This window comes from Coregonus lavaretus, assembly GCF_964263955.1.
Source record: "Coregonus lavaretus genome assembly, chromosome: 11".
In the NCBI taxonomy this organism is placed as follows: domain Eukaryota; kingdom Metazoa; phylum Chordata; class Actinopteri; order Salmoniformes; family Salmonidae; genus Coregonus; species Coregonus lavaretus.
Window position 1 is genome coordinate 40,849,608 of NC_139998.1, and position 16,583 is coordinate 40,866,190.

General features: G+C 46.0%; 1 protein-coding gene across 1 annotated transcript in view; it reads right to left on the reverse strand.

Annotated features, from left to right (window-relative positions):
* LOC311137674 (A disintegrin and metalloproteinase with thrombospondin motifs 20-like) overlaps positions 1-16,583 on the reverse strand; it is a gene marked incomplete at both ends in the record, with an annotated part of 157,378 nt that overhangs the window by 103,872 nt on the left and 36,923 nt on the right. Inside the window, 5 exons of the mRNA XM_084172202.1 lie at positions 2,354-2,459; positions 4,496-4,536; positions 4,665-4,789; positions 8,278-8,361; positions 11,278-11,585. Coding sequence (XP_084028328.1) covers positions 2,354-2,459; positions 4,496-4,536; positions 4,665-4,789; positions 8,278-8,361; positions 11,278-11,585 — 664 coding nt within the window. The remainder of the gene's footprint in view (positions 1-2,353; positions 2,460-4,495; positions 4,537-4,664; positions 4,790-8,277; positions 8,362-11,277; positions 11,586-16,583) is intronic.

Below are 16,583 nucleotides of genomic sequence, written 5' to 3' on the forward strand. Positions count from 1 at the left end.
TAATTCAGGTATTTTTTTGGGCTTGGGCTCAATTATGCGTATGCATAAGCTGTAATATGCGTATGGGTGTTTTGAATTAATCATCACCTTAGAAAGCGCTGTCCATTTCATTGTTAAGCTTTGAAACAACATCCACAATGAGCATGTTTTCCACTCAGTTTCAACCTGCTGTTGAACTTCTTTCTTCAAATGTATTATCACAGTGAGGTGAGTTTTAAAAGCTCATACTGTTTTGATGATAAGTGTTTGATGTGATTTTCGATTGCATTTGCATTGACGTCAGAGTGGTTAAAGGGACAATAGAGCCCTGAGTACCAGGCCATTAGGACCTGATGGTCGTTAGCAAATTGGGTACTAACAACGCATGTCCAGAGTGCGTGCATAAAAGGAGATTACGTTACTCAATGGTCACGTGGAATTTTACTGCGGTCATGACTCATGACTGCCGATGTGGCGGTAATATGGTCACCGCAACAGCCCTAGCTGCTGGACTGTGCTGTACTGTGCTGAGCTGAGCTGAGTGGATGTCCTGTCTGTCCTCAACTGGCTGTGTGTGCTTTTAGTGGAGGGATGAGGTCGTCCTAAATATGCACACACACACACAACTGCGTGGTGTTTACTGCAGGAGCAGGTGGGGGTGGCAGGGGGAAGCGTTTTCATTTTTTTCTATTGTATTGATGAAGTTGTAAATTACTGTAGAGTGGGGTTTGTAGTGACCTAGCTCTCTGTCTGTCTGAGAGAGATATACGGACTGTGTTCAGTCAGGGAAATGGGATCTCAGGAGGGAGATTTGCTGAGTTGCTCAGTTGATGTCTTAAGTGCATACAGTACATCATTATCTTCCCCAGTTGTAACATACAGTTTACTGTCTCTACAGTCAGACTCCTCTCATTGAGTTGAAACAAAACAAGCTGCATCCAAAACAGATGAGACCATCATAGCCATCCCTCCAAATCATGTCTTTACACCCCATAAATACGGGTGTATCACAGTGAAGAAAATGACCTGAATGGGATCCGTATGACTTGGGGGAGAACATAAATAAAACCTTAGGGACTGCAGCAACAGGCTTTGTCATCACTGACAGAGAGAGAAAGATGGTAACAACCTCACAGCAGCAACATCCTAGCCCTGTCACTACAGAGAGTAGAGCACTGGGAGCCATCACACTCAGGAGAGGGGCTTGTGAACGCAGCCCAGCGATTAAACACACCAAGAGGGAAAGCCAACTGCCAGGCCAGCTGTTTGAACTTCAGCATAAACAGATCCACACAGGAGGGCTGGTTTCTGTTCGTTAGACCCAAAGAGCCAGCCCTGCCTCTCTGGAGGAATGTGTGAGGAGCGGCACTGAGCCTGACTGATGGGGAAGGAGAATAATTGTCTTTCTTAACCCAATGCCTCACACTGGCTCCATTTACTAACAAACAACAACTGGTCTGGCCACAAAGCATACGGCTTCTCTTTCCATTCATATGTGGTGACATACATTTACATTACATTTTAGTCATTTAGCAGACGCTCTTAACCAGAGCGACTTACAGGAGCAATTAGGGTTAAGTGCCTTGCTCAAGGGCACATTAACGTCATTTAGCAGACGCTCTTAGCCAGAGCGACTCACAAATTGGTGCGTTCACCCTATAGCCAGTGGGATAACCACTTTACAATTTTGGGGGGGGGGGGGGGTTAGAAGGAATACTTTATCCTATCCCAGGTAACTTTATCCTATCCCAGGTAGGACATCCGTGTGTTATGAAAACAGGCCCAAGTGGGGAGCGCTGTTATCATAACAGTGCTATATTATGCAGTATAGTATGGCCACATTGTGATGAGCTCTATTTTATACGGTTCAGGTCTTTAGGGGTAATGTTTGGGACAGGCTGGGGGACAAGTCAGCTTTGGAGAACTCACATCATTCAGCTTTTGATAATGAATTGTGCTCCGGCCCCACTAAATTCCATACATTTGATATGTACTTGTCCCTACAATGACTTCCCTCCATCCTGACGTCAAGTTGAAAATAATGGGCGCCCCATGCAGAGGCCCCTGGTCCACCACATCTAAAGCCCAGGCAGTGGTGACTTTCAGCTGACTCTCATACAGAGCCCATTGGCTGCCTGGCTACCTCCTCAAAGCTGTAACACCTACAGGGTTAACTCAGGCCGCTATACTAGGGTATTAAGGTTGGCATGTTATTAAATCCCTTTTTCCCTTTATTATGCTTTGCACCTGCGTTTGAAACCAGGATAAGAGGGCTTTTGTTGTACGAGACCGGGGCAGGCCCCAGGGGGCCTGAGAGGTAGGACCAGGAGGGGGCCAGGGGTGCAGGGGAACGGGGAGTGTAGAAGGTACTTACACATGGCCCAGCTCATGAGCGATGGTGAAGGAGGCACTGAGTCCGTTCTCTTCGCTGATGGAGCAGCTCCGGTATGGGTCACACATGGTCCCTAGCTCCGCCAGCCCTGGAAGGTCACAGAGCTGTTTGAACGGACAGAGAAAAAAAGCCTTCCACCGCTCCACCGCTAAAGGCGAGTAAGCCATCAAACGTCTGTTCCGTAAGAGAGATTAGTACTGTCCTCCATCACCGTCTCCTACTACACACTACACCATTCTGATCGGTCACTATATTAGCTGTCAGCTTTTGTTATAAACTATGAAAAATGTATGCACTCACTAAAACTGTAATTCGCTCTGGATAAGAGCGTCTGCTAAATGACTAAAATGTAATAAACTCATTACTGTATATTAGATCACAGTCTCAGAGGGTGTCTCAGGGAGAGTTGGGAAATGCAAAAAACACATTTTCAATTCACGTGCGTATAATACACTGCTCAAAAAAATAAAGGGAACACTTAAACAACACAATGTAACTCCAAGTCAATCACACTTCTGTGAAATCAAACTGTCCACTTAGGAAGCAACACTGATTGACAATAAATTTCACATGCTGCTGTCCAAATGGAATAGACAACAGGTGGAAATTATAGGCAATTAGCAAGACACCCCCAATAAAGGACTGGATCTGCAGGTGGTGACCACAGACCACTTCTCAGTTCCTATGCTTCCTGGCTGATGTTTTGGTCACTTTTGAATGCTGGCGGTGCTTTCACTCTAGTGGTAGCATGAGACGGAGTCTACAACCCACACAAGTGGCTCAGGTAGTGCAGCTCATCCAGGATGGCACATCAATGCGAGCTGTGGCAAGAAGGTTTGCTGTGTCTGTCAGCATAGTGTCCAGAGCATGGAGGCGCTACCAGGAGACAGGCCAGTACATCAGGAGACGTGGAGGAGGCCGTAGGAGGGCAACAACCCAGCAGCAGGACTGCTACCTCCGCCTTTGTGCAAGGAGGAGCACTGCCAGAGCCCTGCAAAATGACCTCCAGCAGGCCACAAATGTGCATGTGTCTGCTCAAACGGTCAGAAACAGACTCCATGAGGGTGGTATGAGGGCCCGACGTCCACAGGTGGGGGTTGTGCTTACAGCCCAACACCGTGCAGGACGTTTGGTATTTGCCAGAGAACACCAAGATTGGCAAATTCGCCACTGGCGCCCTGTGCTCTTCACAGATGAAAGCAGGTTCACACTGAGCACATGTGACAGAGTCTGGAGATGCCGTGGAGAACGTTCTGCTGCCTGCAACATCCTCCAGCATGACCGGTTTGGCGGTGGGTCAGTCATGGTGTGGGGTGGCATTTCTTTGGGGGGCCGCACAGCCCTCCATGTGCTCGCCAGAGGTAGCCTAACTGCCATTAGGTACCGAGATGAGATCCTCAGACCCCTTGTGAGACCATATGCTGGTGCGGTTGGCCCTGGGTTCCTCCTAATGCAAGACAATGCTAGACCTCATGTGGCTGGAGTGTGTCAGCAGTTCCTGCAAGAGGAAGGCATTGATGCTATGGACTGGCCCGCCCGTTCCCCAGACCTGAATCCAATTGAGCACATCTGGGACATCATGTCTCGCTCCATTCACCAACGCCACGTTGCACCACAGACTGTCCAGGAGTTGGCGGATGCTTTAGTCCAGGTCTGGGAGGAGATCCCTCAGGAGACCATCCGCCACCTCATCAGGAGCATGCCCAGGCGTTGTAGGGAGGTCATACAGGCACGTGGAGGCCACACACACTACTGAGCCTCATTTTGACTTGTTTTAAGGACATTACATCAAAGTTGGATCAGCCTGTAGTGTGGTTTTCCACTTTAATTTTGAGGGTGACTCCAAATCCAGACCTCCATGGGTTGATACATTTGATTTCCATTGATAATTTTTGTGTGATTTTGTTGTCAGCATATTCAACTATGTAAAGAAAAAAGTATTTAATACCATTATTTCATTCATTCAGATCTAGGATGTGTTATTTTAGTGTTCCCTTTAATTTTTTTGAGCAGTGTACATTGGAAAAATATAATCACCGACCAAATTATTTATTATTTAGATACTAGCCGATTGTGAAACATTGAAACATACATTTTAATCTGAAAGTGAAGCTGTTTGTTTACCCAATGTATCACACTTGTCTTTAGCTCGGCAGATGTCTTCCCTGTGAGAAGACACAAGCACAAGCAACACACACCATTATTCAACATCTGTATAAAAGCAGTTGTATGTGTGTTAGGGTAGTAAGACAATGTAGATGGATAAAAGGTGAAAGGTCAGTAAATCCTGTACCTTGTGATCAGGAGTGCAGTGTCATGGTGGGAAGGGTGACTGTCGTCCTGGACGTTTTGAGTCTGTTGCCAGACACAGAAGTTGTGGAGGGTAGTAGCAGCATTGAAATTTATTGAGGGTCCATCCTGTGAGACATGACATACAGTGAGGGGAAAAAAGTATTTGATCCCCTGCTGATTTTGTACGTTTGCCAACTGACAAAGACATGATCAGTCTATAATTTTAATGGTAGGTTTATTTGAACAGTGAGAGACAGAATAAAAACATAAAATCCTGAAAAATGCATGTCAAAAATGTTATAAATTGATTTGCATTTTAATGAGGGAAATAAGTATTTGACTCCTCTGCAAAATATGACTTTGTACTTGGTGGCAAAACCCTTGTTGGCCACCAGGTTTGCACACATCTCAGGAGGGATTTTGTCACACTCCTCTTTGCAGATCTTCTCCAAGTCATTAAGGTTTCGAGGCTGACGTTTGGCAACTCAAACCTTCAGCTCCCTCCACAGATTTTCTATGGGATTAAGGACTGGAGACTGGCTAGGCCACTCCAGGACCTTAATGTGCTTCATCTTGGGCCACTCCTTTGTTGCCTTGGCCGTGTGTTTTGGGTCATTGTCATGCTGGAATACCCATCCACGACCCATTTTCAATGCCCTGGCTGAGGGAAGGAGGTTCTCACGCAAGATTTGACGACACATGGCCCCGTCCATCGTCCCTTTGATGCTGTGAAGTTGTCCTGTCCCCTTAGCAGAAAAACACCCCCAAAGCATAATGTTTCCACCTCCATGTTTGACGGTAGGGATGGTGTTCTTGGGGTCATAGGCAGCAATCCTCCTCCTCCAAACACGGCGAGTTGAGTTGATGCCAAATAGCTCGATTTTGGTCTCATCTGACCACCACACTTTCATCCAGTTCTCCTCTGAATCATTCAGATGTTCATTGGCAAACTTCAGAAGGGCTTGTATATGTGCTTTCTTGAGCAGGGGGACCTTGCGGGCGCTGCAGAATTTCAGTCCTTCATGGCGTAGTGTGTTACCAATTGTTTTCTTGGTGACTATGGTCCCAGCTGCCTTGAGATCATTGACAAGATCCTCCCGTGTAGTTCTGGGCTGATTCCTCACTGTTCTCATGATCATTGCAACTCCACAAGGTGAGATCTTGCATGGAGCCCCAGGCAGAGGGAGATTGACAGTTATTTTGTGTTTCTTCCATTTGCGAATAATCACACCAACTGTTGTCACCTTCTCACCAAGCTGCTTGGCGATGGTCTTGTAGCCCATTCCAGCCTTGTGTAGGTCTACAATCTTGTCCCTGACATCCTTGGAGAGCTCTTTAGTCTTGGCCATGGTGGAGAGTTCGGAATCTGATTGATTGATTGCTTCTGTGGACAGGTGTCTTTTTTTATACAGGTAACAAACTGAGATTAGGAGCACTCCCTTTAAAAGTGTGCTCCTAATCTCAGCTCGTTACCTCTATAAAAGATACCTGGGAGCCAGAAATAGTTCTGATTGAGAGGGGGTCAAATACTTATTTCCCTCATTAAAATGCAAATCAATTTATAACATTTTTGACATGCGTTTTTCTGGTTATGTTTTTGTTGTTATTCTGTCTCTCACTGTTCAAATAAACCTACCATTAAAATTATAGACTGTTAATTTCCTTGTCAGTGGGCAAACGTACAAAATCAGCAGGGGATCAAATACTTTTTTCCCTCACTGTAGAGACAGTGTGAGAATTTGAACAGGTCTTCCTAGCTAAAAGATGTTTTAAAAAATGTAACCATGTATGTGTGTCACAATAAACATTTAGCTATCTGCCATTACAAGCCCATGTGCTGTATGCCCTCAGTCCTAGACTAGTCAAATCACCGCTGTGGTAGTACTCATCACAGTAATATACACTGCTCAAAAAAATAAAGGGAACACTTAAACAACACATCCTAGATCTGAATGAATGAAATAATCGTATTAAATACTTTTTTCTTTACATAGTTGAATGTGCTGACAACAAAATAACACAAAAATTATCAATGGAAATCAAATTTATCAACCCATGGAGGTCTGGATTTGGAGTCACCCTCAAAATTAAAGTGGAAAACCACACTACAGGCTGATCCAACTTTGATGTAATGTCCTTAAAACAAGTCAAAATGAGGCTCAGTAGTGTGTGTGGCCTCCACGTGCCTGTATGACCTCCCTACAACGCCTGGGCATGCTCCTGATGAGGTGGCGGATGGTCTCCTGAGGGATCTCCTCCCAGACCTGGACTAAAGCATCCGCCAACTCCTGGACAGTCTGTGGTGCAACGTGGCGTTGGTGGATGGAGCGAGACATGATGTCCCAGATGTGCTCAATTGGATTCAGGTCTGGGGAACGGGCGGGCCAGTCCATAGCAACAATGCCTTCCTCTTGCAGGAACTGCTGACACACTCCAGCCACATGAGGTCTAGCATTGTCTTGCATTAGGAGGAACCCAGGGCCAACCGCACCAGCATATGGTCTCACAAGGGGTCTGAGGATCTCATCTCGGTACCTAATGGCAGTCAGGCTACCTCTGGCGAGCACATGGAGGGCTGTGCGGCCCCCCAAAGAAATTCCACCCCACACCATGACTGACCCACCGCCAAACCGGTCATGCTGGAGGATGTTGCAGGCAGCAGAACGTTCTCCACGGCGTCTCCAGACTCTGTCACGTCTGTCACATGTGCTCAGTGTGAACCTGCTTTCATCTGTGAAGAGCACAGGGCGCCAGTGGCGAATTTGCCAATCTTGGTGTTCTCTGGCAAATGCCAAACGTCCTGCACGGTGTTGGGCTGTAAGCCCAACCCCCACCTGTGGACGTCGGGCCCTCATACCACCCTCATGGAGTCTGTTTCTGACTGTTTGAGCAGACACATGCACATTTGCAGGGCTCTGGCAGTGCTCCTCCTGCTCCTCCTTGCACAAAGGCGGAGGTAGCGGTCCTGCTGCTGGGTTGTTGCCCTCCTACGGCCTCCTCCACGTCTCCTGATGTACTGGCCTGTCTCCTGGTAGCGCCTCCATGCTCTGGACACTACGCTGACAGACACAGCAAACCTTCTTGCGACAGCTCGCATTGATGTGCCATCCTGGATGAGCTGCACTACCTGAGCCATTTGTGTGGGTTGTAGACTCCGTCTCATGCTACCACTAGAGTGAAAGCACCGCCAGCATTCAAAAGTGACCAAAACATCAGCCAGGAAGCATAGGAACTGAGAAGTGGTCTGTGGTCACCACCTGCAGAACCACTTCTTTATTGGGGGTGTCTTGCTAATTGCCTATAATTTCCACCTGTTGTCTATTCCATTTGCACAACAGCATGTGCAATTTATTGTCAATCAGTGTTGCTTCCTAAGTGGACAGTTTGATTTCACAGAAGTGTGATTGACTTGGAGTCACATTGTGTTGTTTAAGTGTTCCCTTTTATTTTTTTGAGCAGTGTATTTCTCTCTCAGGAGATTTCTCTTGAGCCTTTCCTCTGACAAGGAGTGCAGTGTCCTTTTGAAGGGCTACAGAGAGAGACAAGGTACACGTGTGGCTGACGCCAGCTGTCTAAGAGTCCTCACTCACTGCAGCCCCAGTGCCTGTTCTTACCTGTTCATTGTGGATGACAACCAGCTTGACAATCATGATGTTGATGAGGTTTCCTACACTAGGGTCCCTGTAGACCGCAGCAACCTGTAACAAGATGAACACACAGACAAGAAATGCAAACCTACACTTTGGTTGGAACCGGTTCAGGGAAACAGAACCGAAAACTAGAAAATAACACAATTATTTGAGGAACAGAATCAGAACCGGAAACGAAAGTGATCTATACTGTTCCGGAACAGAACCGTTATTTTAAAAGCATGGGAACCGGTTAATAACGTTATTTTACGTTCCGGGCATTTCTTTCCAGTACCACAAAAATCACAACAAAGTGCTTATACAAAGCCCTCACTTTGTCACTCAGAAACTTATTCCAGCGTCTGCCTGTCAGCTGGAAATCTTTGCCAGTGTGTGTGTAGGCTACCTGCCTCTCCCCCTTACTGTTACTGTAGCCTACTGATGACGTTACAAGCGTAATTCAGAAATTAGGGAGAGAGATGTTTAATTAGAGAAGAATGGATTAACTTTTACAATGCTGGATACTATAGTTATCACATTGGATTTATTAACTACAAAAAGGTAAGATGTGTTTTTAATTCTAGCGCTGCTCTGCACACACAAGCTTGTTAGCTAACTAGCTAACTAACGTTTGCTCTGGTCCAACGTTAACCAACTCTCGGAAATTCAAAGACATTCAAAGTTCCTCCATAGAAGCCGCTCCTCCATAGGTATAATTATGTGGGCCTAATTCAGATAATGCATGTCATAACAAGATGCCCAGCACTTCAAGCCAAACTTCCTCCCCCCTCTCTCGCTCTATCCCCACCCGCAAAATTTCAATCGCATCTCATGCCCTACACGGGCCTGCCCATAATGACTGGCAGCACAGTGTGTGTGTTTGTCTTTCATTATGATTAAACCATGCTGTTACGGCAAAATACAATTTGCTCTTTATTACCATAGCAAGCTGCTCTATCCGCACTGATTGGTGAAGAGGTTTAAAAAGGTACAGAAAGGAGCGATATAAAGCAGTATTTTGGGGGGTTCGAACCGGTTCAGAACTTCATTTTGCTGGTCGGAACAGTGGAACAGAACAAAAAATTTAAATATTTCGATCCCAACCCCTGCTACTAATGGTACAAAAACAGACAGTAGGTACATTTGAACGAATGCAAATACAAGTATTACTTTGAATGAGAGTAGGTCTAGAGACCACGTTCCGAAGGCTTGACTAAAATAACATAAAAAGTTGAAGAAAGGAAGGAAGGAATGCATATCGTTATTCCTTCAGGGTAAGTTTAATCAACAGTGTATTACACACAATTACAATTCCTCTAAGGACCCTCTGGTGGTGGGGGAGGGGGGGCTTGGCTTGTGTGTATCCCACCACTCCTTGGACAAAACAGTTTTTTTGTGTCTTTCTTTTGGTTCAGCCCTGTCAGTGTGGGTCACTATTCTCCTGGGGCTATCCTAACAGAGCTCTGACAGGAACTCATTAGCCCTCTATAAACATTTAGCTGGTCAGAGCATGGGGGGGGCTGCGTGAAGCAGATTCCTCCTCTGGTAAACAGACAGACAGGCAGGCAGACAGGCGGGCAAGCAGACAGACAGGCAGGCAGACAGACAGGCAGGCAGACAGACAGGCAGACAGGCAGGCAGGCAGGCTGGCAGGCAAGCAGACAGACAGGCAGGCAGGCAGGCAGGCAGGCAGGCAGGCAGGCAGGCAGCAGGCAAGCAGACAGACAGGCAGGCAGGCAGGCAGGCAGGCAGGCAGGCAGGCAGGCAGGCAGGCAGGCAGGCAGGCAGGCAGGCTGGCAGGCAGCAGGCAAGCAGACAGACAGGCAGACAGGCAGGCAGACAGACAGGCAGGCAGGCAGGCAGGCTGGCAGGCAGGCAGGCAGGCTGGCAGGCTGGCAGGCAGCAGGCAAGCAGACAGACAGTGTGCTGTAGCCTAAACTACCGCGTCACCCTGGTAAATAGATGGACAGACAATCAAGGCTCTGATACACTGGAGGAATGTGTCTGTGGTCAGTGTAAACACTATGACATCATATCAGAGGGCTAGCAGCCCACCCATTAGCCCCCTGCTCCACTAACAGGCACAACGTGCTGTCACCATGACGATGACGGATCAGTCTTGGCTGATTTCCTTATTCTTGTTTGAAATACAGGGTCTGGTTTCTGTTGGTTTGGCCGGAGCTTGGTAGGTCTTTTAGATTGAGAGGCCCTGACAGGTTTTTCTTCGACAGCTGTGTACACGTGTGTGTGTATGTGTGAAACTGAGTGTGTGTACCGTCAAAAGGTCCTTCCTATTGTCTTTAAAGGGCTAAAGCAGAGGCCCATATGTTTCCAAATAGGTACAGTATTTTACAGTGTTGTAGTTTGGTTGAGGTAACACCAGCATATGGTAACATTAACCAAACTAAAAGCCAATAAGATCACAAAGACCTGAGTCAGCCCAGTGAACCCCCTTATGAGTCACATCTCTGACTTTGCAGGACAGCTTGCTATCAGGGTAACATTGGGAATAGAAAACTGGCTATCAGCATTTCTGTCTTGCATTTTTAGGGATCCAACAGCTAAACAAAAATCCCAGTTGCATCGTTTGGCAGGATTCATCAGGTCAAGGCTTACAGGGTGTTGTGTCACCTACAATAATCACTGTTGTGTCTCCCAATTTGTTGAATAGATATTCTATTACACTGTAATGGTCTGTTTGGGTTTTGCCCATTTTTAGTTTTCACCCATGTAGATAGATGTTTTCCCATGAACTATTTTTCACACAAAGGAGATGCATCCTGGAAATAGGGTACAGTAGAAAGTCAACCAAACTACCAACCAGATACCAATATTATTAACCACTTTAACTTATATAGAAGTGAACGACTTTGTATCACGGAAAAGTCAAACTTCCTGAAACCATAGTAAGTTACACCACAGAACAAATCTAGATTCAACAATGTATTTTTCTTTATACTTTTTTAAAAACAATATTTTACTTACTACTGACATGATTGTTAGGATGTAGTGCTCGAGGTTGCGTCCGTGGTGGTGCACCATCTTGACGTCAGCAGTCAGCATCAGTTCCACATAGCGGGGGTATGAGAGGAACCTCTTCTGCCTGGACGAGGCTCTGTGATTGGGGTCTGAGGAGTTGGAGGTGGTGGAGTGGTGGTCTATGTGGTGTTCTGTCGTGTGGCCTATCTCGTAGCCTGTGTGGTGGATGCCCATTCTGTCTCTGAGGGAATCCAGCTCTTCTACCATACTCCTGATGTTCTGAAGATTGACAACTGGCCTTTCCGATCCTTCCCCTGTCAGGAAATAGAACGTCATTTAACAGAGTAGCATAATCAGGTTAAAGGTAATATGGTAATAAGAACGGACTTAGACTTGAGTGTAAATAGTAGAACACAATCCATTATTGTAGAAGACAAGAAACCCTCATTCCAGACATCCACCTTTTTATGTTCCATCTACAGGCATTTCCTACCGCAGTATGGAACGTCTAAAGCTAAAGAGAAAGGCCTCAGCTTAGCCACATTCCAAAGACCTAACCCCCACATACTGGACTTTCAAGACAACCTTCCATAAATTACTGTGTCATTCCAAGGTTCTGAAGAACAGTTGTAACAATGACACAGGGTCAGTAACAGAGGTTTTAGGTTAAGAGTCTGAAGGTCAGACAAGCTGCACTCCTGTGCCTCAAATTCAACTTATACAAACACAGAAAACCATCTAATAAGGCTATTATTAACGACACACTATTCCCACTGCTGCCTCTTCATTCACCAGCGGCTTGCCACAGTGTGTACTCCACATTGGAACATGAATTTAAACCACTTCATTTCAACCACCGCCCGTATATCACAGCAAATTAAAGGGTCACTGTGGGAGGACAAGTTGAACAGAACAGTACAGCTGAAATGCAACAGATACTAGATTCAGACTTTCAGGCGAACACAGTTATATTCAGGCCAAAGGAGAAAGCACTTAACAACCTTAAAAGGTAAAAAGGGTACGGAAAGTAGCAATATTCTCTGGCTACATGTAGGCCATTGGCATCACTTCCAATCCTTCCCTCTGTTAGATGGACCTCAGATGAACTGCACGTGTAGCACAGCAGAGCTCAGTCAGTGAGAGATGAGAGATGGATTCCTTTACCGTTATGACAGGGATGGGAAAAGAAAGAGGATAAGAGGAACTGAAGGGAAAGAAAGAAAGAAAGAAAGAGAGAGAGAGAGAGAGAGACAGAGAGAGAGCGAGAGAGACACAGAGAGAAAGAGGGAGAGAGAAAGACAGACAGACAGACAGACAGAACGAGAGACAGACAGAGAAAGAGAGGGAGAGAGAGAGAGAGAGAGAAAGACAGAGAGTGTGAGAGCGAGAGAGGGGGGGGGGGGTAAGAGAGAGAGGAAGATGGGAATGCACGCCAACTTGTGGAGGTGAAGGAAGGGAGAGGGCTTAACTACGTGTGTTTATGTTGTCTGTGCACAGGGTAGTTTCCTTCCTGGGACACTATGCTGTTGAAGCACAACAGCACCAGGGAAGAGGAGCCAGGGTCAGGGCTATTGGACTGGGGTGGGGGGCTTCCACTTTCCGCTCAGGCAAGCTCCTGTCAGCCCATAAGAGCTGCAGAGGGTCTTACACACTCCAACCCCACCCTACCCAACTCTTGGAACAACGGACGTTATCCATCTCTGTCAATGAGAACGTCATACTACGAAAGAGAATACTACTACATTATCAAAAAGCATTCAAAAACAGAGAGAGAAAAGAGAGCATGCCTGACATGCTGCAATGTGTTGGTCCAAGATCAACAATGTATCTGGATGGATTAGGTTTGGCTATGGTGAAAAGTACACCATGCATCAGGCTGTCCGGATCTGCGCTGATGTATAGCCACATGTGCTGAGATGTACGACTCTTAACAGAAAGAGGGCTTGTAATATTTCTGCTGCCTCACAGCTGAGGAAAGACAGATCTCTATGGTCGTACAAACCGTCCTATCAGTAGCTGGTGCTGGGAAGAGAGAGGAAGACTGTAGAAGACTGTGATCCATGCAGCTGCCAGAATTACCAGTTAACCGTCAATACTAAATTGCGATCATGCTGTTTTCCTGCACTGAGGTTACTGAGACTGCATCCAAATAAAGTGTACTTTTGTAAAGTGTCTGCAAGGCAGCCATGGCCATAGACAATATACTGCACAACACACATCATTTCCTATCAACTTACTTTAGTTTCCCGATGAGGGGGTTACTTCATGTACTCTCTTTACCTCTGGGTAACCCTGTCATAGTGAGTGTCCCTTTGTAGTCTGAGCCCCCAGCAGCTCTCTATAAAACCAACAAGACAGAAAGAGGACGTAGAGAAGGTTTAAAAGAGGGAGAGAAAAAGAAAAGGAAAACTCCATTCATTCAAGTGATGCCCCCGGCGCGGCGGGCACACGAGATGGAGGGTGACAGCCTGGCACAACGGCACACAGCTCCTGCCGCCGTGAGGCCCCGCCCTGTGCCAGCGCCAGGCTCCCGCATTAGCACCAAGCCCATCAGCCGGTGCCCATTGCCCATCCCCACAGCAGCTGAGGTTGCTGGGCCGTGGCGAAGGCTCCTTTTTCCAGGAATTAGAGCGAAAGAGAGCTCCAGAACGCCAACAGACAGATTTCTCACTGCAGTGCAGAGCAGAGCGGACAATCCCACATTGAGGAAAAGAAGAAAGGGTAGACTAGAGGTTCTGATGTTTCTATGTAGTGAAGTCTGAGTGAGAAGTGAATAGTGTGGAAGTGGAATACAGTAAGTTGAGGAGGAGGAGGAAATATGGCCTTTAAAGCTACTCACATCCTTTCCGAAATCGTCTTACGGTCAAATTCCCCCCCCCCCCCCCCCCCCCTCTCTCACTGGCCGATGAGCTGCTACTTACACCGTGAGAAGAATAGTTTGGGCTGACCCTGGCTCGACTCACTCACAGGACTGAAAGACATTTCTGACAGACCCAAACATAGGGGAATTTATCTCTCAATGAAAAAAGTATAAAATAGATATTTATCAAACATTTATTAAACCACTTCTACCAGATGTTTATAAAACTTAATCAAGCACTACTGTAGTAACTCATACTAGCAATACAGCCCAACACATAACATATTTCTGCAACGCGTGCCATCTATAAAGACAGTGTTTTTGTTGGCACAAGAGTACACATAGCTGCGAAATAAAAAGCATTTTCTGGTACAATGCCTATACAGAGCAGTAAACGGTGGGGGTTATAATCACAATAACGTTTCATGACTTAAAGGTTAACTATGCAGAAATAACTCCACCATTTCCTGGTTGCTAAAATTCTACTAGTTCGCCTAATTTCAGTTTATGTGACAAAACAAGCAAGTATAGTGTAAAGAATCATTGTAATAATAATAATAATAATATGCCATTTAGCAGACGCTTTTATCCAAAGCGACTTACAGTCATGTGTGCATACATTTTTACGTATGGGGTGGTCCCGGGATCGAACCCACTACCCTGGCGTTACAAGCACCATGCTCTACCAATTGAGCTACAGAGGACCACATATTGTACCATCTAAAGCACTGTGAAATATATTTTCCATTATCAGAAATATTGTCTTTTCAGCTGTTTGAAGCTGTGGACAAAACCGAAAGTAAAAAAAAATAAAACGTACGAATGGGAAGCATAGAAATAGTGCACATAGAACAGCTCTACCGCTTCTTAGACTTGCTTTCAATGAGAATGACAGATCTATAACTAAAATGTCTATGTGAATTAGGTTGGGTCGCCCAAAAAGTTACATATTGCAGCTTCAATAACTACAGTGAAATGTAAATAATGTTTATGTATTCTTCTAATAAGACGTTTATTACCCACTCACACAAACACAATCGCAGACAGGGCGTTTGAGAACAATAACCACAAAACAATTACGGTACCCATATATATATATATATATATATATATATATATATATATATATACACACACAGTGGGGAGAACAAGTATTTGATACACTGCCGATTTTGCAGGTTTTCCTACTTACAAAGCATGTAGAGGGCTGTAATTTTTATCATAGGTACACTTCAACTGTGAGAGATGGAATCTAAAACAAAAATCCAGAAAATCACATTGTATAATCTTTAAGTAATTAATTTGCATTTTATTGCATGAAAAAAGTATTTGATACATCAGAGAAGCAGAACTTAATATTTGGTACAGAAACCTTTCTTTGCAATTACAGAGATCATACGTTTCCTGTAGGTCTTGACCAGGTTTGCACACACTGCAGCAGGGATTTTGGACCACTCCTCCATACAGACCTTCTCCAGATCCTTCAGGTTTCGGGGCTGTCGCTGGGCAATACGGACTTTCAGCTCCCTCCAAAGTTTTTCTATTGGGTTCAGGTCTGGAGACTGGCTAGGCCACTCCAGGACCTTGAGATGCTTCTTACGGAGCCACTCCTTAGTTGCCCTGGCTGTGTGTTTCGGGTCGTTGTCATGCTGGAAGACCCAGCCACGACCCATCTTCAATGCTCTTACTGAGGGAAGGAGGTTGTTGGCCAAGATCTCGCGATACATGGCCCCATCCATCCTCCCCTCAATATGGTGCAGTCATCCTGTCCCCTTTGCAGAAAAGCATCCCCAAAGAATGATGTTTCCACCTCCATGCTTCACGGTTGGGATGGTGTTCTTGGGGTTGTACTCATCCCTCTTCTTCCTCCAAACACGGCGAGTGGAGTTTAGACCAAAAAGCTCTATTTTTGTCTCATCAGACCACACGACCTTCTCCCATTCCTCCTCTGGATCATCCAGATGGTCATTGGCAAATTTCAGACGGGCCTGGACATGCGCTGGCATAAGCAGGGGGACCTTGCATGCACTGCAGGATTTTAATCCATGACGACGTAGTGTTTTACTAATGGTTTTCTTTGAGACTGTGGTCCCAGCTCTCTTCAGGTCATTGACCAGGTCCTGCCGTGTTGTTCTGGGCTGATCCCTCACCTTCCTCATGATCATTGATGCCCCACGAGGTGAGATCTTGCATGGAGCCCCAGACCGAGGGTGATTGACCGTCATCTTGAACTTCTTCCATTTTCTAATAATTGCGCCAACAGTTGTTGCCTTCTCACCAAGCTGCTTGCCTATTGTCCTGTAGCCCATCCCAGCCTTGTGCAGATCTACAATTGTATCCCTGATGTCCTTACACAGCTCTCTGGTCTTGGCCATTGTGGAGAGGTTGGAGTCTGTTTGATTGCGTGTGTGGACAGGTGTCTTTTATACAGGTAACGAGTTCAAACAGGTGC